Here is a 26,271-nt window from a genome sequence, read left to right as displayed (position 1 = left end):
CCTCACCACGGATGCAAGTCTGCGAGGATGGGGAGCGTGACAAGGTGTCACACCTTTACAGGAAAGGTGGACGACTCAGGAAAGTCACCTACCGATAAATATCTTGGGCACTTCGTGCAGTGCTTAGGGCACTCAGTCTGGTGCAGGACCTTCTACATGTCAGACTTGTCCAGATTCAGTCCGACAATGTGACCACAGTGGCCTACATCAACCATCGGGGAGGCACATGAAGTCCAGCAGCCATGAGGGAAGTGGCGAACATTCTGCTGTGTGCAGAATGCCATCTTCCAGCAATCTCGGCAATATTCATCCTAGGAGTCCTCAACTGGGAAGTGGACTTCCTAAGTCGTCAAGACATACACGCCGGAGAATGGGCTCTTCATCCAGATGTCTTTCAACCCCTGGTGGACAGGTAGGGACTACCAGACGTAGACCTCATGGCGTCACGCCACAACCACATGGTCCCCAGATATGGCTTCAGAACGAGGGACCCCTCAGCCACCTTTGTGGACGCTCTAGCAGTGAGGTGGAACTTCAGGTTGGCATACCTGTTTCCTCCGATATCCCTCCTCCCAAGAGTCATCAGAAAGTTCAAGCAGGAAGGCGGCAGGTTAATACTAATAGCTCCTGCCTGGTCCAGGAGACATTGGTTCGCCGTTCTGACATGTTTATCCATAGACAGGCCACTTCCACTGCCTCTACGACCGGATTTACTAGTGCAGGCTCCCTGCCTATATCCGGACTTACCTTGGCTGGCTTTGACGGCGTGGCTATTGAGGCTTCAGTCTTAAAGGCCAAAGGTTTCTCTGCTTCTGTGATCCAGATAATGAAGGAAGCCTGCTTCAGCCCACATCTATCACATGATTTGATATATTCGTTGGTGTTCCCAAACAAAAAATGACCCTAAAGTTTTCAAGGTTTCAAGAGTACTTGCTTTTCTGCAGGCTGGGTTAAACTTAGGTCTGCGCCTGGCTACCTTGAGGGTTCAGGTTTCTGCTTTGTCAGTTTTGTTCCAGCGCAGAATTGCACCCCTGGCAGATGTAAGGACATTTTTGCAGCGGGTTCTCCGACTGTAACCTCCGTTTGTCCCTCTGGTAGCACCATGGGATTTATTCTTGGTTCTCAGGGCGCTGCAAGCTCCCCCCTTTGAACCCTTGGATAAGGTGAACTTAAGATGGTTGACAGCGAAGACACTTTTTCTCCTCGCTTTCTCCTCAGCTCGTAGAGTTTCTGACTTGGCAGCACTGTCATGTCGCTCTCCATATTTGATTTTTCATAAAAATACAGTAGTCCTTCGTACTAAGGTGGGTTATCTTCCGAAGGTAGTATCACGTTTCCATATAAATGAGGAAATTGTAGTCCCGGCTTTTCAGTCTTCAAACCTGTCTACAGGTGAAGCTTCCCTGGATGTGGTTCGAGCCCTTCATATCTACGTGGATCATATCAGCTCCATCAGGAAATCAGATTCTCTCTTTGTGTTATATGGGTTTCACAAACGCAGGTGGCCAGCTAACAAACAGACTTTTGCTCGCTGGATGCGTACAACTATTGCTCAAGTCTATATACAGGCTGATCTCCCTGTTCCTAACAAGGTGACAGCACATTCTACTTTGTCTGTCAGACCGTCATGGGTGGTTAGACATGACGCCTCGGCTGACCAGCTGTGCAAGGCAGCCACTTGGTCTTCCGTCCATACTTTTATCAAATTCTATGCATTTGATACTTTTGCCTCCCAGGATGCTTCCTTTGAGTGGCGGATTCTCCTCTCTGCTCAGGAGCGTCCCCACTCTTAAGGGAACTGCTTTAGAGCATCCCCAAGGTAGATTCTATGGACCCTGAAGAAGAAAATCAGAGTTATGGTATAACATACCCTAGATAACTCTCTTTTTCTTCTAGGTCCATAGGGTCCACAGAGCACCCTCCCTGGCCTCAGTTGGGATCTGTTTATTGCTTTTTTTTGTATCACTGATTCCCTCTTAGTATTTTGAGAATTTCTTGGGTACGTTGTACTCCCTACTCAATTATCCGTCTCTTGCCGTTAGGCTTGTTTACAAACTGAATGCCTGTGGCTGGAGGCATGGTATATAGGGAGGAGGACCAGTGCAAGCTGGGAGCTTTAAAGCTGTAGCTGTTTGGTGCAATGGATCTCTCCAACTACATTCCCCAAGGTAGATTATGTGGACTCTATGAACCTCGAAGAAAAGAGTTATCTAAGGTATGTTATACCAGAACTCTGATTTTGTCAATAGAACGACAAAAGACAAACCGCCATGCCAAAAGTTTTTGAATGACACAAGTATTGGTTTTCACAAAGTTTGCTGCTTCAATGTTTTTAGACCTTTTTGTCAGATGTTACTATGGTATACTGAAGTACAATTACAAACATTTCATAAGTGTCAAAGGCTTTTATTGACAATTACATTAAGTTTATGCAAAGAGTAAATATTTGCAGCGTTGACCCTTCTTTTTCAAGACCTCTGCAATTCGCCCTGGCATGCTGTCAATCAACTTCTGGGCCACATACTGACTGATGGCCGGCCATTCCTGGCTAATCAATGCTTGGAGTTTGTCAGAATTTGTGGGTTTTTGTTTGTTCACCCGCCTCTTGAGAATTGGCCACAACTTCTCAATGGGATTAAGGTCTGGGGAGTTTCCTGGCCATGGACCCACAATTTTGATGTTTTGTTCCCGAGCCACTTAGTTATTACTTTTGCCTTATGGAAAAGAAAATTGTGGTATTTGTTATAGGATATGGCGTTACCATTTTATAGATAATTTATATTTTGCTTTCTGCTTCCTTCACTATTACAGTGTAGGAAACTTCTTGCATCAGCAACTTGCAGTGCGATGTGTTTTATGCCGGTCATCAGTGTTTGGTGACAGGTTAGTTTTCTGCAATGCCAGCTGTCACATGCAGTGTATGCCATTGGCCGTACCAGGCAATGTTGGAAATACAGGAATCCAGTAACAACGTCTTTTCTGTTTGTGAGTTATACATCTTCGTCCCCAACAACAACACTTTGTTCTACTCGGCCGCACATGCATAAAAGCATCCTGGGCAATTTCTTGTTGGCAGCTAGTGCCAGTCAACAAAAACCGGCTAACGTAACTTGATGGACTTTGGTCATCTGACCTGCAATGCTGTCTAAAAATATTTCACAATCCGTGCAGCATCCTTGTTAGTGTGACTTTGAGCATTGTCTGTTTTTTTCAGTGATTTATTTAACCAATATTATTTTTTAGTTTATATGGTATTTTACTTTCCAAATATTCTTAAATGTACAAACACAAAAATAGTTTCACCATATAGTCGACAAACAAAACCAAAGTAAATAAAATCAATTTATTACTAACATGAAAGACGACGTTTTGGCAAAAGATAATCTAGTTGATCACTTGTATTCTCATAACACTGAGGCAGCTATCAGTCAGTGCCCCATTTAAGAATGAAACTTAATACCAGCAGCATTTTTCATTTAGTATTGCAGTGATACAAATGAAAATGCCTCTGGTATTTATCAGTACTTAGCCCTCTGGCCAGGCCCAGCTAAGTTCTCTTCGTCGGCGAGGTCCCCTGCTCAGCTGTCTGTAATGCTGCCAGCAATGGGCTTCTGTGTAATGCACATGCGTGACGTTCCGTCTGTGCATGGCACTGTAACCCGGCGGGGACCCGTCAGTGCCTGGAAGGCCTTGCTGAAGCCGGAGAAGCAGCGCTAAAGATAGCGAGAGCGATGCAGTGACAAACTGCGGTAATCTTAGAATACTGGTGTTTGTTGTATAGAGAATGAATGACATAACTCCTTTAGTGAGCGCTAAAGGGGTTATGCTTCGTTGTTAAATGGGGCCTTGAATTGGCAGGCAAGATACAGATGTGTCCTAAAACTGGATACACAATTGTCCATATATCGTTTGTTAGATTTGATGAACAATACATTGTGAGGACAGCACAGCCAATGCATCTGCCTGAGTGTGCAAGTGGCCCTCCGACCGCCTGTACACACGGCTGCAGGGACCGCCGACACTGACATCACAACTGGCCGGACAAATTTAAATGCCCACCCAGTTGTGATGTCTTGCCAGACAAATTGAGCGGCTGATTGGTAAGTGTGTATAGCTTACAAATCAGCCGTTCTGTCACTGCTCTCCGATCCGTTGTTTAAGTGTGTACCCAGAATTACTCGGCTTTGTTCTTGTTGTGACACATATTGACTAGAGTGGCTCCAGTCCTTATGCTGAGGTTTTGTGATTGCACAGTATTTTCACGCTGCCGTTTCAACTCTAATAGTCTATTTAATCGCACAAAAGTATTTGTGTAAAAATTCTAAATTTGCACAAATATTTGTGTAAAAGCTAGCACAAGAGTAGCATAGTATAAGACGAAAAGTATTTCTATTTCAGGCTCCATAGGGGGCCCTCTGGGTTGACCTTGGGGTATAGCTGGATCTGGATCCACGGGCACCAACCAGTTAAAGCTTTTGCTGCTCCCAGGATGCACTGGGTCCATCCTCCTCTATACCCCGCCCCAGCCACAGGCACCTCAGTTTTAGTTGGTGCCCGGCCGGAGTCGGGTCACCTTGGCGCAGGGGGGCTGCTTAGCAGCTCCTAAGCTTCTTTTTAGAGTTTATTATTTTCTTTTTTTAGCTGCAGAGCGGCAGCATCAGACTGTCCATTGGACGTCCAAGCTGCCGCTCCTACACCCCGCTGGCGCCGCGACGCCAGTACAGATCTGGGGATCGCGGCAGGACCCCAGAGTCTGTACTAGCACGAGCTCTGGGCTCTCCCACGACTGTGTCCGGAGCGCCGGGGATAAGGTAAGCCGCGGGTCACTGCGAGTCTCTGGGGACGGACCGGAGGTGCTAGCAGTGGTGGCGGGCTACCCCACTCCGGAGGCATACCCCGCGGGACCACTAGACCACCAGGGTATTATGCGGCAGCGGGAGCCAGCGTCCCTGGGGTTAATCGCTAGCCAGGGTAGGCAGCCTTCCCTGTTTAGCGGCTCTTCCCCTCAGCTCAGCACACCTTTCCGCTTAGGTATGGCGACACAGCTGCTTCCTCCTGCGGCCACTCCTCCTCTGAGGTCTTCGGCGGCCATCTTTTCTCCGGTGGCAGCGCAGATCTTGCAGGCAGTGTGCGGTCGGTCCCCCTGTGTACCTCTCCCCTGCTAAAGGTCAGTGTTACACAGCACTATAGCCCTCCCAGACTCTGAATCTGGGCGGTTGATTGTAGTGACAAGGTGCTGTAAGTAATAACTTTCTGCGTTGTATGTGACTTTTGCTAGTACTGACTGTGCTTTATTTTTCCTTACTGTCAGTCTATGATTATCCCTTTCCTTCTCCTACAGCCCTGACAGGTGTGTGTGGGAAGGGCTTTTCTTGGATCTCACTTATATAAATTAATGTACTGTGGTGTGCTACACGGTGCCATATTTGTGGGCTTGTGTGCTGCATACTTGTGGGTGTGCCAAGAGTACATTCTGAACTTTCCTGTTGTGTTGCTATATATATTTGGGTGTGTGTGTATATGTGTGTATAAATATATATATATATATATATATATTCTTGTCTGATGAGGAAGTTGAGCGCTTTATGGCTCCCACTCTGCTCTCCTGCAGACGCTGCGCTCCAGGGGTGAATATGGAGGATTTATCACAGGATGGGCTATGTATGAGGTGCCGTCAGTTACCTGGTCCTTCTAACCCCCCAAATTTGGGACAGGATCCTCCTTGGGCGGTGTTTTCTCATGTGCTGGCTTCCATCGCGGACCGTCTGGCGGTCCCGACTGCTCTCCCCCATAGGGGGTTACCCCAAACAGCCATCCCCACTTCTCCGGGTGTACTGCAATTATTGCAGTCTCCCCCTGGGCCTCAGACTGTTCATCCATATGCGGGGTTCTCTATGTATGTTCAGTCTCCTCCAATGACGCAGCAGTCCGTCGTTCCCTTCCAGGGTCTCCTGCAAGCGGGTCAACCAACCTCAGCCTTTCGGACTCAGGGTAAGTCCAAGGGTCAGTCCTTCCCAAGGCAGTCGTCCACCAAGGCTGCCCCTAAACCAAAGAAGCAGACCTGGAGCACTAGACGCCCTGCTTCCAAGCCAGACGATAAGCCTTCAGCCTGATGGGACGGGCCTCTCTCTGGGGGATCCCAGAGTGGGGGGCCGACTTCTTCAATTCGACCAGTGTTGGTGCAATACCACCACGGATGCTTGGGTACGAGAAGTGGTCTCTCAGGGGTATGCCCTGTCCTTCCGTCACAGACCCACCCAACAGTTCTTCTGCAGAGTCTTTCTCAGGACAAGACCAAGGCCAAGGCCTTGCAGATTCAGGAAGCCATAGAGTCCTTGCTGAAAGCAGGGGTTGTTGTTCCCGTTCCGCTTTCTCAACGCGGGATGGGTTACTACTCTTCTCTATTTCTGGTTCAGAAACCCAATGGGTCTCATTGGCCTATTCTCAACCTGAAATCGTTGAACAGAGTACCCACTTTCAGGATGGAAACTTTGCTTTCCATCATTCAGACTATGGAACCGGGGGATTATATGGTTTCCCTGGACATCCAGGACGCCTACCTCCATGTTCCTATAGCCCCTTCACACCAGCGGTATCTGAGGTTGTCTCCGGAGGTGCGCCTGTCGCTGGCTTGGTGGCTTCAGACATCTCATCTCACCAAGGATGGCCCCTTTTGGATCCCGGACTGGGTTCTGCTCACGACAGATGCCAGTCTCCGGGGTTGGGGGGCAGTGTCGGGTCCACTTTTACTTCAGGGCCTTTGGATGGCGGAAGAAGCGGTTCTTCCCATCAATATTCTGGAACTTCGGGCCATGTACAGGGCCTTCCAGTTGTCACGCTCTTCAAGGAAGGGCAGTGCAGGTTCAGTCCGACACCACCACCACGGTGGCGTACATCAACCTTCCTGTCTTGGCCGGAGTGCAACCTTCCGGCCATCTCGGCAGTCTTCATTCCAGGAGTTCTTAACTGGGAAGTGGACTTCCTCAGCTGTTACGACGTGCATCCCGGGGAATGGTCCCTTCACCCAGAGGTATTTCAACTACTCGTGGACAGGTGGGGACTGCCGGAGGTGGACCTCATGGCCTCCCGTCACAATTGCAAACTGCCTGTGTACAGGTCCAGGACAAGAGACGCCGGCGCAAGCCTGGTGGTTGCGCTGTCAGTGAAATGGACCTTTCAGCTGGCGTATCTATTTCCTCCGATTTCCCTGCTGCCTCGGGAAATTCAAACAGGACGGCAGCACGCTTCTGCTGGTGGCTCCGGCTTGGCCCAGACGTCCCTGGTACTCCAATCTTCGGGGCCTATCCATCGACGTTCCATTTCTTCTGCCTCAACGTTGGGACCTGTTGTCTCAGGGGCCCTGCCTCTACCTGGATCTGGGTAATCTGTCTTTGACGGCATGGCTCTTGAGACATCCGTCTTAAGGTCTCTGGGTTTTTCCAGCTCAGTCATCAGCACAATGCTACAGGCGCGCAGCCTGCTTCCGCCAGGATTTCCCACAGAGTGTGGCATACTTGTGTTCAATGGTGTGAGTCCAGAAACTACGATCCTCAAGCGTTTTCATGTTTCTAGGATTTTGGCGTTCCTTCAGTCTGGGTTGGACCTAGGCTTACGCCTCGTTTCTTTGAAAGTACTTGTATCTGCACTTTGTGTGGTTCCAGCGTAGGATCGCTACTCTGCCTGATATCCGCACCTTTTTCCAGGGTGTTCTCAGGATTCAGCCTCCCTTTGTTCCACCAGGATTTGGCAGTGGTGCTTCGGATCCTCCATTTGAACCTCTTGAGTCGGTGGAACTCAAGTGGATGACATGTTTTTCTCCTGGCATTTGCTTTGGCCAGAAGAGTGTCAGAATTAGGCACACTTTCTTGCCGTTCTCCTTTCTGATTTTTCACCGGGTCAGGGCAGTGCTTTGCACCATCCGGGTTTTCTTAGTAAGGTGAGCTCTATGTTCCACATTAATCAGGAAATAGTTGTGCCGGCATTTCAGTTACCTGATCTCTCGGCTGGTGAGGCTTCCTTAGATGTTGTCCATTCTCTCAAAGTTTTTGTGGACCGGACTAGTTCATTCGGAAGTCTGATTCTTTGTTCGTCCTCTTTGGTTTTCACAAGAGGGGTTGGCCTGCCAACAAACAAACTTTGGCCCGTTGGCTTCGTTTTGGTTATTTGTGAGGCTTATCCACAGGAGGGTTTACCTGTTCCGGCCTCTGTTAAGGCTCATTCCACTCGGTCTGTGGGTCCCTCGTGGGCTGCTGGCCGTGGCACCTCGGCTGTTCAGCTGTGTAAGGCAGCCACCTGGTCTTCCATACAGACTTTTCAAAGGTTCTATGCGTTTGACACCTTCGCCTCTCACGATGCATCCTTCGGGCGCCGGATTCTCCTTTCAGCACAGGAGCATCCCTGCCCTTAGTTCTACTGCTTTGGGACATCCCCAAGGTCAACGCTGTGTAGAAAACAAGAGATATGGTAAGAACTTACCTTTATACATTTCTACAAGGTCCATAGGGTCCACTGGGCGCCCGCCCTGACGCACCTGGCTTCATATGGGCTATGTGGCTGGTCACCGGTTTTCCTTCTCCCTTTCTGTGAGTATGGTTCTTGTGTGTTCCAGTCTTTCTTCTCTCTGTTTTTTCCTCCTCCAGCTTTGGCTACTTACCAACTGAGGTGCCTGTGGCTGGGGCGGGGTATAGAGGAGGATGGACCCAGTGCACCCTGGGAGAAAAGCAAAAGCTTTAATTGCGTGGTGCCTGTGGATCCAGATCCAACTATACCCCAAGGTCAACCTTGTGGATCCTATGTACCTTGTAGAAACAGAGATAACAAAGGTTAGTTCTTAGCATATTTCTTGTAATTCATATTAGTAAAAGAGTAGCAAAGAGCGTGAAGAAATTAATCAAGAATGGCTGTCTTCTGTATAGACAGCAATGCTGCTAAACGTGGGAAAATTATGTCTATATAGAGATATAGATATATATATATATATATATATATATATATATATATAGATATAGATATAGATATAGATAGATAGATATGACAAACAACAATTTACAGTATTACAACATAATTTTCCACTTTTGGCTGCATTGTCATTCTTCTGTATAGACAGCAATGTTGATTAGTCTTCACACTCTTTGCTACTTTTTCACTTAATGCTGTATCCAATACTGTGGTATGAGACAGAGTGGTCTTTTAGCTCAATTTTAGCAAAGCTTGGCAAGGACAGATCTATAGGAGTGTATGACTATAGTTAAGTGCAGGAGTGACTGATTCTAAGCAGTAATAGACAAACTGCAGAATCTTAGGGTAAAATTACTAATTGTTATTTTTCCAATTTAAAAAATGTGTCCGGTACAATAAGCTCATCCTCGCACAAAATTGAGTTACTCTGGTGTACCCTCCTTCATATTTACTAACCAGTCAGCCAATCAGGAGTGGTCTCTTACACTACTCAGCCAATCTTGGAAAGTAGACTGCTCCTGATAGGCTGTACGGCTAGCAAGTATGTGGCTCATAGGGAATTAACTGATTTTGGGGTATATTTTCTAGCATTTCAATAAAGTACTGACCTGTGCCAATGCACAGCACTAGAGAGAGACATTGGTGGGTTAACTATCGATAGTAACCATCGATGGTACCATCGTTGGTTAACCTTGATGGTATGACACCATCGACTGTTTCAACCCACCTTGTACTATTAGTCACCTGGCAACGGGACAATCAAAGGTGAGGGTGGGACTTTGTGGGTCAGATTGGGGACTGAATAAGGCTCAGTGTCATGTTTCCAGACTGAAATAGAAAACTTTGCGGGACTCTGGACCCAACACGAGAGACCACATAAAAGGACTGTGCCGGAGTTCGTGCATTCACAGTAATTATTTTCACCCATCTGCATACTGGGCATGAGCGAGCTGATAAGGCCACACATGATCAATTAATAGTTTATTGTGTTAGCCAAACTGTACATGGATGCAGTACACTATATGTCCACAGACCCTCCAACATGACCCGTTCCATTAAGTACAAAATGCTCTGCTCCTGGACTTCTGTCTTAATTTATGATTGCAGCTATCTGTGTTGAAACACCTGTCTCATCGATTACCTAGTTCAACACAGGTGACAACAATCATAAATTCTCCCCAGGCTATTTTCTGCGGGTGCATCGCCCAGCAGAAACAGCCTACCGCCCGGCACTTTCCCCCGCCGACCTCTGCTGTGGAACGCTGGCCTCTGAAGTGCTGGAGGCTAAAGAAGCCGCCAATTGCTTCAGAGGCAAGTGTTCCCAGTGATGCAGTGCGCGGGTGACGTCATGAGGAACCTGCCCCGCGCGCCTGCTGGATCTAGTTAGATCCAGTCAGAGTGAGGCAGTGGGAGTGCGAGCAGCTAGCAAGTTAAGATAAGTTCTGGGCTGGGACCGGGACCAGTCTGGGGGAACTATCTAAGGGGCGCTATTTAAGTCTGGGGGCACTGCATAAGGCACACTATTTAAGCTTGGGGGCACTGTATTAGGGTCCAGCCTGGGGGCACCGCATAAGGGACACTATGTAAGCCTGGGAGCACTGCATAAGGGGCCATCCTGGGGGCACTGCATAAGGGACACTATTTAAGCCTGGCGACACTGGATAAGGGGCCAGTCTGGGGGCACTATTTAAGCCTGGGGGCACTGCATAAGGGGCCAGTCTGGGGGCACTAAGCCTGGGGGCACTACATAAGAGACCAGTCTGGGGGCACTACATAAGGGAACAGTCTGGGGGCACTACATAGAGGCACTATTTCAGCTTGGGGGCAATGCATAAGGGCAAAGCAAAACTACAGGGGGCAATGCATAAAGGGGAAAACTACAGGGGACACTGCATAAAGGGCACAAATACAGAGGGCACTGCATATGGGGATAACTACAGGGGGCACTGCATAATGGGCACTTTTGATTGAGAGCCAGTGGGGGAGCAGCGTGAGACCGGTCGGGCTGGAATGGTAAGGGACCTACCTCTTTTCCCGGCGCACCCATAATTGCGAAGGCCCCCAACTGGCTACTTCTTGATGTCACCCGGCTGGAAAAAAATTCTGGGGAGAACACTGCCATCCTGAAATAGTGTTACGTTTGCTTCAAAAACTGTGATAAGATTAGTAGCAGCTTTTTGCAGTTTAGTAACTTGGCAACAGAACAATATATTATAAGGGTGGGTTTTGTCAAGTGAGCAAAACAAAAAAGAAAAAAACTCTTTTTGGGGCACTCTTATGTAGTTTGAATTTAAAATATTTATTAGATATACATTAAAAAATTATTAACGTAGACACATAGAAAACACACATAAGAAAAAAACATATAGAAAAGAGCATAAAGAAAAAAACCATTATATATTGTCTTTCTCAAATGGACAGTAATGTAATCATATATAATGATAGTGGGAAAATATCCCAGGAAATTAGTCCTTAATAATTGGGCGAAAATATTAGTTAAATAACACCTCTGCTCAAAATGCAGGTGCTAGCACAATATTTAATAAAGGCACGTATAATTAGGTAATAAAATGTATATTACAACTTAATTTTCACAGGTAACCATAAACAGTAAAAATGTATAACCAAAAAAACCTGGATAACAAATGAATAATGAACAAATGAATAACAAGTCTGATGGTTTCAGGTGTTGCTCTACCCATAGACATGCAGTGCATAGAAAACATATTGAGCGACAATTTTAATTTTAGACCAATACCAAAAATATAAGCAACATGCAGGTTCAGAGTAATGATGATGTAAATCTGCCTACATGCATGTATCATATAGTAAATGCAGTAATCTCCACCATAAATCTTTATCTGGCAGATAGTAATTTCATATCTAAAAAATGGTATATACAGGACTATAGTCTTACCAGAGAGCGTTGTTAGATTGGTTGAGATACAATAAATTTTATTCACATAAAAATAAAAATTCATATATTGACATATAAAAAACAATTATATTTAGCCACATGTAAAAAGCCGTCAATTCAATGGTTAGTTGTATATACCATGACATTCATAGCAAAAACAAGCTTTAAACGATATCTTTATATCAATATAATTAGTTAGTATACAATGTATGAGGACTTTAGTCCTGATGATGAATAAAAAACGTTTCTCCGCCTAGTAAAACACTATTAGCGGCTTCCTCAGACAATGGTGTTTTACTAGGCGGAGAAATGCGTCACACATGGTACCTGGATGACAGAGGCGGTAACATAATATTGACAATTGTTACAAATGACTATTCATTATCGTGGGACAGCAGCAGGGAACATTATGCGCATTATGTGCTGAATTGAAATGGGATTAAATGGCTGCTTACCATAACATGCATGCATGTGAATACTAATACTGCTCCATAAGCACTTACTAACCGCATGGATTATTTACACTAACTAACTGGCTATCACACAATAATAACACAGTATCACATTTACATTTGTAACAGTGCCATGTTTTCCAATTTTTGTGTTTATACAAATGGTCACCGTGTCTTTAAATGATAATCTCTTTAAACAGCTGTCTATAATTACATGCTGTGTCACAATTTATATGAAAGGTCTGCAGTTATTGCAGTACCAGGTTTTCTGGTTTATACAATACTAATGATCGCGATATCTTTGAAAAAAAAAAATTTACACATATCCTTCCAATAAATATTTAGGTATCTTAATAGAAAAAAAGAAAATTAAGTTGTAATATACATTTTATTTACCTAACTATATGTGCCTTTATTAAATATTGTGCTAGCACCTGCATTTTGAGCAGAGGTGTTATTTAACTAATATTTTCGCCCAATTAAGGATTAATTTCCTGGGATATTTTCCCACTATCATTATATATGATTACAGACAATATATAAAGGTCTTTTTCTTTTTTCTTTATGCTCTTTTCTATGTTTTTTTTCTTATGTGTGTTTTCTATGTGTCTACGTTAATAATGTTTTAATGTATATCTAATAAATAACTATTTTAATTCAAACTACATAAGAGTGCCCCCAAAAAGAGTTTTTTTTTTCTTTTTTGTTTTGCTCACTTGACAAAACCCACCCTTATAATCCACTAATATAAGCCCTGGGGAGCACCACCAACAATCAAATCTACAACCTGGCATTGTTCCACTAAAAATCATTAAGTTATGTTGGTTAACAATATATTAAATGATCACTATTGATCATATGATAAATAAGAAGTTTGGTGCAGGTATTCTTTTTGTTCTCTATAACAGAACAATATATCCCTGTGACTTTTTTGGGGGGATGCGGTAAACTGAGATACTGGCAGGATCAGGGGGGCCTATTCATCATCGATAATTGACCCGGTAACCATGTGGAAACACTATATTTTAGTTACCGGGCCATTCATTCTCAGGGGTCCCAAATGGACCACCTGATATTCAGTAAACTCCGAAAACTGAAAGTTTTTGTTGCTTCCTAGAACAAGCGACATCTACAGATGGCGCTTGTTTTTGGATCCCCGCTCCTTCCTATGAAAAGGAGATGCGAGCACATCCCTCCCCGCCTTCTCACTACCTCCCCATCGGCTTTGCGCATGCGTGAGATCGCATGCGCAGCTGTGCCGACGGGGAGGCGGTAAGTAACGCAGCTACTTCTGTAGCTGTGATCCTAACCGAAGGGAACAGCTGCTTTTTCAGAGCAACTGTCCCCGCACCGGGGCAATGATGAATTACTCCAGTGCCAAGTTTCGCCCGCTGCGAGTTGGATACTTTAGCTTCCCTCACAGCGAGATCATTACTTAATCATAGGGGGCCATACGATCTCCGATGATAAATAGGCCCCTATATGAGAAATCTATGATTACTCGGTGGTAACACCTTAAGTAAATTGATTAAAAGAGGGAAATTCTTTTATTTATAATTTTTTTTTTGCAGTAAATTAAAAGAAGGGGCTTTTTTTTATTGTTAAAATGGTCTATTTGTTACATTCTGACGTGCAAAATACTGTAGCTTGGACTCTGGGCCGTATTCATTACCGATCGCAACTGCGAGTAGGCACGCAATCGGCCGATTGTTGCGTTCTGCGCATGCATATGCATCTCAGTGCGCGTGTACATTTGAATACTGTTACACTGGCGTGCATATATTAGCCACTGCGATGCCATACGCAGCTTGGGCTTTCAGTGCGTGCGCTGAGGTTTAGCAATTTCTGAGTAAGGTCAGACCTTGTGCAAGTATGAGGCTCCGATTGTACTCCGTTACAGATGGTTTCTCAGACTTGCAAATTATACGGATGTGTGTGTAAGGTAAAGTGGGCGTCCTTATGTTATGCTGCGACAGCATTCCGATTGCAATCATTAGTATATTTTTGCAGTGGGTATCACAATAGCGACCCGTAATGAATCAGGCCTTCTGTGCAGTTACAAAAAATTGGGATGGTGGTATCTAACGTTGCAATTTGAAAACATGCTATTTTATGTACAGTTTTGTATATTATAACATTTCCAGTTTCCATACATTAAATTGACAAACTTGTTTTTTTTTTGCAAAACTGCACTTTGGTACATTTCCCTTCTTTTGGGACTAATTTTTATTGAAGTTAATGAATGCACATCTTCCCTGGGTCTGTAACAAAATCTAACTGACTGATTCCTAAATTCTACATCATTTTGTCTTCCTATAGGCTGCATATGGGGATGATTACCAAACTACAGGCTGTATAGGGGTGGGATGCCAGACTCTGGGCCGCATAAGGTCTATACATGATTTGATTGCCTAGGCAGAGGGATGCACGTCTGCTGTGCCAGGTTTTGGCTGTGTTACATCCTAATAGAGCAAAAGCACATAACCTTCTACAGGTTGATGACTGGCATTTTTTAGAGCCCGAAATTTTTTGGGGCACTGGGTCCTATTTTGATTGTGTCAAGTTTGTATGTTCTCCCTGTATTAGAATGGGTTTCTTCCGAATGCTTCAGTTTACTCCCAAAGTCAATTATTTTTATTATCAGTTGTGACTCAATAGTGTTAATAAGTAGGATTGTTCTTAATGGATTGATACTTGTTATTAAATAATAATAATCAGGATTGGTAGTAATAAGCAACACTTGTCTGGTATTTAAATTTGTGAATATGAGCTGAGTTTAACTCTACTGCTGCTGAGGAAGCACATCAGCCAGCCACTCTATATTTAACTACAGTGCCAGGGTATGATAGTTTCAGGTTCTATTGACCTTTAGGCTGTACAAACATCAATCAACCATAAGTAACAGTTTTTTAGGTATCTGTACAAGGTTAATGTTTAACTATTTCACCCCGTCAGTCAACTGGCATGCTTATATACACCAGCCTTGTGTATCACCTGTGGCCTTCCTGATACTCCAACTTTGTCAAAATATTGTATTCAAAACACACACAACATATAATAATAAAAACGCAACAAGGGGTTCACCACACTGCAAATTACACACCAGCGTCTTTGACCCAGTCACTTTTTTTTGTACAATCTAATATTATTGAAACCAAATCAGCACAACATACATATGGCCAAAGATGGCCCATAGCAGAGCACATTGAAAATAAATAGCAATACAGATACAAAGAGCAAGCAATTGAACCAAATATCTACATGCAGCTATAAAAAGTATTGCCGTCACTGTACAATATATTGCTGATTAAAGAAATATAAATACATTGTAAAACAATATTGAAAAGAAAAATAAAGTAGAGCAAGAGCGGGGAGAAGGAAAGAGAAGCAGAAAAGGGGGAGAAGGAAGGAAAAGTCAGTGGCAACCCTCCTCGTGTCACGTGGTGCAGGGAGGGATGGTGCAGGCGAAAAGGGGGAGTGGCCTCTCAGATGGGTGGGGCCACACTATAAGGGGCAGGGTCTCGCAGGTCAAACCCCCATGGTTATTATTGGAGAAGGGGAGTACTGGAGAAGGGGGTGCGGACTGCCCTGTTTGCAGTGCCGGCTCCCTCACAGTGTTATGAGCCGAGTGCTGCACTTAATGCTACAGTGCAGCACCTGGCTTCTGTCACTGTGGTGGAGTCTGCACCTTGGTGACACCCGGGTGCAGCCCGCACCCATCTTGTAACGCCACTGGGAAAAGTCACCAGTGCCAAGGGGGGGCTAATGTGTCTACCATATTCCTAAGTCTCCTTAGAACTCAACCAATTATACCAGGTGCCCGTAATTAGAGGAAGGTGATTTCCAGGTGAAGTGAGATCGTCCCAGTCACTTTAATGTATTATCTCAGCTGCTGAGCCTTGCTCTTCACTCCTCTATCCACATGATAGGGACTGAGCAAAATGTCTTTCTTCTTTTTTTGGTGGTTACACACAGTAACAAATTCCGTCGAAGCTTCATGTTCCACTTGGGCAGTACCTTGCAGGGAATCTGTGGTGTGTGGCATTAGTCTGCTCAAGTAGGATGAGAATCTAAGTGATGTCTGCATATAGGGCCTGATTCAGCAAGGACCGCAGTTGCTAATATGCACACAATCGGCCGATTGTTGCGTACTGCGCATAAGTACGCATCACAGTGCCAGAACCAGCTATTGCTAACGGGATCGCAGTGTGCTTGCAGATTCATCACAAGGTGAGTGACAGGAAGTGTCGTTTCTGCGTGATGAAGGGGGGTAGTCGTGTGAATGCAGGTGTGCAAGTGCATTGCAACGCTGTTGCAGGGGCGTGCATAAATTAGCCACTTGGATGCCATACGCAGCCATAGCACTGATAGTGTGCGTGGCTGTTAACAATTTATGAGTAAGGTCTGGGCTTGTGCAAGTGTGCGTATGGGTCCAATGTTACTCGATGTTACCATTGTTAACCTATATTACTAAGTATTACGGATGTGAGACAAGGGAAAGTGGGTGTCCTTATGTGAGGCTGTGATCGCAAAGTTATACTGCGATTGCAATGCATTTGCATATCACCGCTGATATTAGCAACTGCGTTGCGTGAGCATTAGCAAAATAGCAATCCGCGCTGACTCAGGCACCCCTAAGGGAGTGTTAGGGGAGGACAGGGGAAGGTAATAGTACTTACCTGCCCCAGTCGGGATCTTCATCCTGTCGGGCATCCGCAGTCGGTAAATAGCCGCCGGCATCTCAATACCATTCCCCCTCCATGCTTCTCATCCTCTTGCTAGGTGTGGCTGTCCACTGGACATTTGTGGGTTTTTCATGACTACTGTGTCCTTAGGTCCCCTCGATCTGTGCTGGGGAGAGGAGTCGGATCCTGCTTTGAGTCTCCTGTCCCGCTGGTGCGGCTCTGGGGACTGTGGCCATCTTGCTGTCTGATAGTGTCAATGGAGGCATTTACATCATACTTGCTTACTTTTGAAAAAGCATTTCAGGGAGATTGTGAGAGCAGCACTTATGAGCGTGGATGTGTACTGCTACATCTGTGATGCGTGTATTAAAATGTACTTACATCCAAATGTAAACGAGCCCCAAAGTAGTTAGAAAGATCTATTTGTGGATGAAAACACACTAATACTTTTCAGGGCTTGCTCTTGTATTGTGTTTTACGAGGGGTTCCATATACTGTAAGTGACCAAGAGAAAGCTTATATGAAAATACATGTAGCCATAGGGCTATTGTGCCTTACCAATGTAGGGTACCATTTGAATATATATCTCTCATTTAATGGCGCTTGCCTCCCTGCAATATGGAACAGTCTGGAGCTGCCGGAAAACTGGATGGCTTTGCACGAGTCCCCTATCTCCCCCCCTCCTATCTCCCGCCATTCAGAATGTCCCAGAGACTCACCCACAGCAACCACCGGTGCCTGTAAGTTACACTACAGCAGGTGCTTCTGCTGTTAACACTTCAAAGAAATGTCTGTTAGAAAAGATTGGTGCAGTGCAGTGTGACCTGTCCCTACTTTGGCTAGATTTTTTTTAAAATTGTGGAATGGTGGGTGAGGCAGAAACCCATATATCGACACTTGACGATGATTATACAGCTGCCATGAAGAGTCATTTAACATTGCTGGAATCTCAGATACCAGCATTCAAACAAAGTTTCATACATTGAAGGGCAGCTCTGCTGTAATAATGTTCTTTTTATTGCTGAAAAGGCAGAGGACTCCAGTACAGATGTTTTCCTGGAGCAATAGTTGGTCAAGTCATTTGGAAAAGGATCCTTCACTATTTAATTTGCTGTTGAACAAACTCACTGGCTACGTTTCCAGTTCCCCCCTTTTTTCTTTTTCAGATTTTGGTTAGGTTTTTTTCCTTTTTGATTATTTGGAGAGGTTCTTTAAGTGTACCGTTGTAGTAGGTTTAGGGGTTGTAAGGCAGGTTTAGGTTTGATAGTGACATCATTTACTGTTCTGTGCTGTTTTTTTACATGTAGTATTATATACGGCTTTCTATGTGGGGCTGTTTCACTTTTTAATGTTGGTTTAGGATGTTTTGTCTAGGCTGAATGACTGTTGTGTGGGATACATCTGCTATCCTGGATCATTAGAGGAATAAAAAAAACAACCCCCCTTAATGATGTGCCTCGTTTTGGCTCTCTTCTTACACTCCAGTGTGTCTTGGATTTTAATAATGTTCTAGATATGACCTTGAATCACTGGTTGCACTCTCTCATGGGTGCTGGCTCTGACTAATACTGACTACTGGGGACATTACTTTGAGAACAACTCAGTTGATGTTGAACCTGGGGAGTTGTGGGATTCCTTCAAGGCATATTTGAGAGGCGCGTTTATTAAGAGGGTAACAGATATTAAGCGGTTCAACGGCCATATGAAAGTTGATTTGGAGAAAAAGTGTTGTGACTTAGAGGCTATTCCTCTTTGTTCCTACTTAGATTTGTATAGGATAGCCTGGCTTTCTGGCAGATTGGACTTGTTACCTTTTTGATAACATGCATAGGACATTTTTGTTTTCTGGTCACAACAGTCAGATGCTGGGGGAGGGATATATGGCATCCTTGCTTAGAAACAAGCTTTCTAATAGGACAATTCCTGACATACTTTGCATTAACTTTGATAAGATGGGTTAGATTGTTTAGCTTTAACACACTGAAATACCTGACTCATTATATACTTAATATATTAATTGTGTACCCAACCAATGTCATTCATGCTAGGATGCAGGATGATGGTGACAAAACATATGTAGATGATATTCTCTTTCCCTCCCTCTCATGTACATCTACTGTGCTCCTCCATTCCTCCATTATGGAAGAGAAGCTTGATCTGGACACCTACTCCTTCCCTGGTAGGAAGATGTCTGGTGTAGATGGCATCTCTCTGGAGGGTATAACAAATTTTTGGATTTTTTACGTACTGAAGCTTAAAGACTCCTTTGACTATTTGGATTATTGCCCACATCCATATGCAAAGCATTGATTGTTCTACCTTCTAAGCCACGCAAGGACCCATTGTTACCAGACTCCTACCAACCGATCTCTCATTTGCCCACTGATGCTAAAATTATTGCAAAAATGTTAGCCTCCAGGCTAAATAATGTGATTACTGAGATCATCCACCCAGACCAAAGAGGGTTCATGCTAGGTAGGTCTACTGTTATTAATCTTCAAATGCCTTTTTATGCATATCCAGATGTCCTGCTTGGCTTGAGACAGGGCAATGGTAGTCTTTCTTAATGCAGCCACGTTATGGTTTAGGACATGGGTCTTCAATCTTGGCCCTCCAGCTGCTGTGGAACTACACATCCCAGCATGCCTTGCCACCATTTTGATATAACAGCTTTATAAAACTGTGGCAGGGCATCCTGGGATCTGTAGTTCCATAGCAGCTGGAGGGCCAAGGTTGAAGACCCTGGTTTAGGAAAAGCTTTTATACACTGGTTAAAGCTTCTATACTCAACACCAATGGCTTGGATGTGTCAATGGCTATATTATGGCCCTTTTTATCCTATCCATAGAGCCTCTCACGTGCCTGATTCGTGTTCATCCTAGCATGTGGATTCCCTGTATAGGTAGTTACTAACTGTATAGCTTTGCATGCAGACAATATTATGTTATTTCTGGCATATCTGGACAATTCTGTGGATACTCTACTCTCAGCTGTCAATTGGTTTAGAAACTTCTCTGGCCTTCGCATAAACTTTGACAAGTCTAGTAATAATCCTGTTGTACCTCCCAATTGTTTGTGTTGATAACCAAATTTAAATATATGGGGACTTAGCTTGGGTGAATGCCTCAATATGTTAAATTGAACATAGACCAGGTGACAGCATATCTTAAGGACAAATTTCAAGTGTGGAGGAACCTTCCTTTCACATTGTGTGGGCGCATCAATTTAATTAAATAGTCCTGCAGTCAAAATATCTATACTCCATGCACCACTCTCCCATTTATCTATAAGCCAAAGTATTTCAAAATATCAACCAGCACATCTCTTCCATGGGACAATACAAGAGCAAGGGTCCTCCTAAGCAATCTTTAAAATTCCATGTTTAACACCTCAATTCCCATCTTGGTCACTTGGTTGACTGTCTTAAGGATGCACCTGGATAGGCTCTTTGGGGTTTCCTGGATATGTAGATGGATCACTCCTTAGAACCCATACAGAATATCATTATTATTATTATTACACATAGGATTGTACTTCCCTGTACATATATCTATAGATACCTCCTGTGAAATGGTGATGTTTGCTAGGGTTTCGATGCCCTGGTCAGCTCAGTCATGAGCCATGAAAAAACTGTTTTTGGTTGTAATACCTATTGATCTTTCTACAAAATGTTTTGCGTCAATGTCCCATCTACCCTGCACTTATCAAGGGTTTCTGATTTATATTTGTATTGTTTATTCATAAATGATTAAAATTCAATAAAAATGATCTGATCTGATTTACAAAATAAAAAACAAGCGCACAATTCGATTTTACTTACATCTCCAATACTTTCATACACTGCACATGTGCAAATCTGTTTCTGTGATCTCAGTCGCAGTGCCCCAAAAGCCGCAACATGATTGACATGCTACTGGCATATGGGAGTGGCCTCCTGCAGCATTTACATAATGTCGCACAAACTCTGTGTGCAAAGATGCAGCCGCTGCCAGAATCGTGTGCATCTATGAATCGGCCACATAGTTTGGATGAAAAGGGGTGACCAGAAAGGGTTGCTATAATATCCCTTTTTAATAAGGGACACATGAATTAAAGGGGGCATCCACTACACGATTTTAGCAGGCGATTGAACGATAACGACGTCATTATCGTTCAGTTGTTTAAAAATCGTTTATAAATCATGCAGTGTTTGGTCATTAACGATCAACGATGCGCGCTCCCGCTGGTCGTTTGATCGTCTCGTCAGTCGACTGAACATGCAGGTCAATTTCACTTGATCTATTAAAGATAGTTTGCAAATCATTTGCAAATCGTTCGCAAATCGTTCGCAAATCGTTCAGACTGAAAGATAAAATTTCAAGGGAAAAAATCAAGGAAAAATCGTTTAGAGATTGGACAGGGAGTAGATCATCTAATGGATATGCCCCATTACACAGGTTCTACAGCTGGATGGCTTCAAATCTGCACTTCACATGGTTTTAATCAGCCAAAGTGTCTGTGTAATTCATATGTGTCACTGGTTAAAGGGATATTTTAGCAACTCTATGTCCAGTAAGCAAAACCGCTATTCTCAAGCTCCTGACACCTCTATCTCATTACAAGTACATGTTTTGATCTGAAGACAGCCATACAAAAAAGTCTCTCGTGATAAGAAATTCCTAGTGAAAGCAATGGTGACATTGTAATGAAGATCTTCCCATTTGTGAGAGACACACATCTGCTTGCGCAAACAGTTCATACTGATGGCACTTTTTCATCTGAAATTAGTTATAAAGAGTTGTGATGCTAGTCTGTCTCTCATTTTCTACAGATAAGCTTTTCGGAAAGCGTCTTCTGCAAGCTGGTAGATATATTACTTCCCACAAGTCCTGGATGAGGACCGTGCCCACAGAAAATTGTGATGTGGTCATGACATTCTCGGGTAAGTGATACCACTTTTTTATAACTGTATATGTAACCCCCGGTGTAACTAGTCCTAGCATAATAACATATGTCATAGTCCTTATTATGGAGTCATTCTCTAACATATATTATATTTCCAGATACTACTGATGACCATACTCTGCTCTGGCTGCTGAATCATGTGCGACTGGGGATTCCTGAACTAATCATGCAGATCCGTCATCACCGACATACCCGAATCTATGCCTTTTTTGTCACAGCCACATACGAGAAGTATGTTTCTGGTCTAATCCTATTGCAGAGATTCTTCTTATTTTAATAGTTTGTTTACATTTATGAAAAACTTTTTTTTGTTCTTATAAAACTGGTATCTAAATTGGAGCAAAAAGTAATGGTTTGATTATTTCCCAGACATGTTACAGTCTCAATCCTGGTTGGTTTTACACCTTGAGCTCAATATAGTTGCTGAAACATTGAGCGCCAGATAATAAAAAGGATATTCCTCCTTACAAATGAGTATCTGTACCTCACACAACAATCTGACAGATATATAGCTTTATATAAAAAACTAAGCACCTGGGGCCTGATTCAGAGGTGCACACAGGCACGACTGCATCTTTTGCCACGTCTTTATGCTAATGCCACGACCGCTGATCTTCCTACTGAGACGCCCACTGGCAGCGGCATTAATACGTCTCTGTGCGTCTTAGATGCACCCTTGGTTGCAAATAGAAACGTACCAGACCTATGTAGGTGCAATTGCTCTGTCTGAACATGATGTACCATGGCAGCGCTACCTTGTTTAGACACCCATGTCTGGCTAGACGTCCACCTGTTACCTTCTAGGAACGGTAAGTTAAATTCACTCTCCCTGCGTCCAAATTTGTTCTGTGCCTCCGAGTGCTGACCATTGGGATGCATGCGCAGTGCGACCTTGAGACAAACAACATTGCCACAATGCGTGTGACAACGCCACTGCGTGCACCTCTGAATCAGGCCCATGATTTCATGTAATGTGTCTATTCGCCATTTTCTGGGAAGCTATGAATATTCATTAGTGTTAATGAGTGTGTGTGAACCGCCCTTGTACTGGCTGGAGATTAAACACTTTGCTTCCAAGAAACATCCCTGTGACTTAGGGGTCAATCCAATTAGGTGCGAAGGGTGCGATGTGCCGCTGCAACGGCGTTTAAATGCCGCAACGGCACCGCATGTCGCACCCTTCGCTACCCGACCTGAGCCTAGATTTGCATAAATTAGCTCGGAGGCCTATGGGGCTGCGAGCAATATTATGCAAATCCGGGCTGCCGTAAAGTGCGGCCACTGCCGCAATGACTCGCACACACAAAATCATCGCACCTAATAGGATTGACCCCATAGTGTCACATGGACATCTGCCCATACCAGCAGCCAGTCTAAATGAATTGCTACGGCATTTATGTTGGGACACAGGAGCACACATTTATAGCTGACTTTTCTCTAGCTTGCTACATGTATTGTCTTTACACTACAAATAGGCATTTACCCACAGTGTTATTTATGGTGATGTGATTTTAGTGCACAACTTTCTATGACTTCTAGGTCTTTATTTTTTAATATTGATAAGTAAAGTGTTTGGGCATAGCTTGAATGTACTGCATGAATCTAGTAATACAAAGCGGTCTAACTTAGCTGGAGCCTGTATAGACACACACATTTACTTTAATCAATTCTGCATGGAAGAAAGGGAGATTCCGCGTATGACTTTATTTTTTCCTGTTTAGAGAATCCTGATTTTTTTTTTTCCATACATTCTAAAGAAGTCACTATGGACACAAGAGACTTTAAGCACTAATAGAAACTTACTGCAAAAATTATACTCATTGTCTCCCAGCATAAGCATAACAAGTGGCACCAGTATGATAAAGACTCCTCTGAGGTGCTCTCTACTGTGACCGTTCTAGAGTTTTGTGTGTCCTACTATAAAACACAGTTGGAGATGGTTAGAGGTGATCACTACCCACCTGATTACCAAGCTGGTGATCATATTTGCCAAGCATACATATTAATGACTGGCAACTTTTGAGAGCAAAGGATTATTGGTATCAAATCACCCTCATTCCCATCATTTTACATAATACGACGTCATTACAAGAACTATCTGCACAGTTTTACCTCTCCTACTGTCTCTCTTATTCAGCAACTATGATCCCAATATCTTCTCCTCCCCTTTAGTTATTTCTTAGCTATACATTTTTCTTTTTCTTGTTTCTTTTTCTCTTTATTAATTTGTCCTTACATTTGATCTGATGGATAATGTCATACTTTTATCAATGATATCAACTACTAGTATATCTTACTGAACAAAGGTAATTTCATAGTAGTTTGTAATCGCTGTGAAATGTTCTCCTCCTTTTTGTAGTCTGCTCCGCGGTGCGGAGGAGATTGGGCTTCGGAAACCAGTGAAGGCAGAGTTTGGAGGTGGGACACGGGTTTTCTCCTGTGAAGAGGATTACATTTATCAGAACATTGAAAATGAGCTACATTTTTTCACATCTCAGGTAAGTCCTTCCCTCCATTTTATGTAGTTCTGGTATGTATGCAGGGTCACTCAGTTACAGCATGGACACATAAAACGTGTGCTTGGTGCGGTCATTTATATTGAAGAATTTTGTTGGAGTTGTGTATTAACAACCTGTTTGACTAGGGCCAGGGCACCTATTTTATTTAGTCTTTAGATCAGGGGTCTTCAAACTTGGCCCTCCAGCTGCTGTGGAACTACACATCCCAGCATGCACTGCCACCTTTTTGATATAATAGCATGCTAAAACTATGTGCAGTGCATGCTGGGATGTGTAGTTCCACAGCATCTGGAGGGCCAAGTTTGAAGACCCCTGCTTTAGATCTTCAGACTGTTTATTGCAGTATACAAGCTAATTCTGTGGGAGCAAATTACCTGTCGGCTCCATGCGATTATGTTAGTGGGGACAGGGCGACGTATCCTAATGTGAGACATGCAGGAATACACAGACTGAGAATGAAGTAGTGTAAGTGGAGCCTTTGTAGAACTGATGCATGGGGGTAAATTTACGTAAGTGCAGGTATTTAGAAGTGGATATGTTGCCCATAGCAATCAATCAGATTCTACTTAACATTTAACTTTTAGAAGATAATAGCTAGAGTCTGGTTGCTATGGGCAATTTCTCCACTTCTAAAAACTCATTTACCCCATAGTGTGCTGTCAAGCAAACTTTTGTTTCAGTTAAAACTGCTACAGTTTGTTTGTTCTTTGTTACATTTGCAGTTTGAAAGTTTCTGTTGCTGTAATCATTAATAATACATTTGGTAAATGGGGATGATATGGAAATGTGTGGCATTGTCTGTCACCTAATAAAATGTAAAAGTTAAAAAAAAATTTACTTTTGAGTAAATCTAGCGGGATTGCTACATTTTCCTGCTGGGATGCAATCCCGCCAATTTACTAAAGTAAAAAGCATTGCAATCCCATTGAGAAATACACTTTAGAAGAGAAAAAGCAGTCTGATTTTCTTCCATTAAAAAAATAGAAACCACAGCGCTGTATTTGGAACCTGCTGCAATTACGCTGGAGGAAAATTACTTGTCTCTGACAGGCGGAAAGTGCTGCACAGATCCCTAGGATCCATGCAGACTGCTTCCTTTTTTAGAAAGTGAAAAATGTGCAAATATTGCAAACAAATTGTCACCTCATCCCCCCTAAATGCTAACTAGCTCGATTTAAGCTTACGTTGTAATTGGAAAACATCAAGGGGACAAACAGAATGGGATCCACCCAATTCCCACTAACCAGAACTAGGCTTTACCTGCCAGGGCAGGTGTACTATAGCAGGAGGGAACAGTCGGTGTGAGGTGTCAACCTGGCCTCTATGCAGATTTCCTTGGGTCTATCTGCTTATTGGAACTGAAACCCAGTTCTGCTTTCATTAAAAAAAAAAAAAAAATTAATATCAAAAACATTCTATTTTAGTTTTTAATATTTGTCTTTTGAGATGTCCAATATGTAGAAAGGCTTTATTTTAACTAATAAACATCTCAATTATTTTCTTTCGTTATTGCAATCATGAGATAGCTTTAGACGTACCATTGCGGTTTTTGTCAAAAGCTTGGGGAAGCTTCACCGGAGTTAGTCGATGAAGGCTATTGGTGGTGATATACTGCAATAGACTTCTCCTGCTGTGAGAGCTTGATAATTAGGCTTTACTAAAAAAAGATTTGATAGTAATTAATTGCCCTAACACTTTGTTTAGAGTTCAAATTTAAATATAGTCAAAATACTTCAAAGGAAAAACATAATTCAATGGTCTAGTATAATTATGTGAAATTTAATTGTCTAGTGTAA

The 26,271-nt window shown here is 43.5% G+C and overlaps 1 protein-coding gene across 5 annotated transcripts in view; it reads left to right on the top strand.

The window, feature by feature from the left end:
- The window catches only part of ANO8 (anoctamin 8), a 122,917-nt gene that overhangs the window by 48,932 nt on the left and 47,714 nt on the right, over nt 1-26,271 (top strand). For all 5 annotated transcript variants that reach the window (XM_088478411.1, XM_088478415.1, XM_088478412.1 and 2 more), the window contains exons 2-4: nt 21,823-21,933; nt 22,055-22,187; nt 24,316-24,454. In XM_088478411.1, coding sequence (XP_088334537.1) covers nt 21,823-21,933; nt 22,055-22,187; nt 24,316-24,454 — 383 coding nt within the window. The remainder of the gene's footprint in view (nt 1-21,822; nt 21,934-22,054; nt 22,188-24,315; nt 24,455-26,271) is intronic.

Source organism: Taudactylus pleione, unplaced genomic scaffold (assembly GCF_031769625.1).
Source record: "Taudactylus pleione unplaced genomic scaffold, aTauple2 ptg000214l, whole genome shotgun sequence".
Lineage (NCBI taxonomy): Eukaryota > Metazoa > Chordata > Amphibia > Anura > Myobatrachidae > Taudactylus > Taudactylus pleione.
Note: the sequence above shows the minus strand (reverse complement) of the source record. Positions and strands in the feature narration are given on the sequence as shown.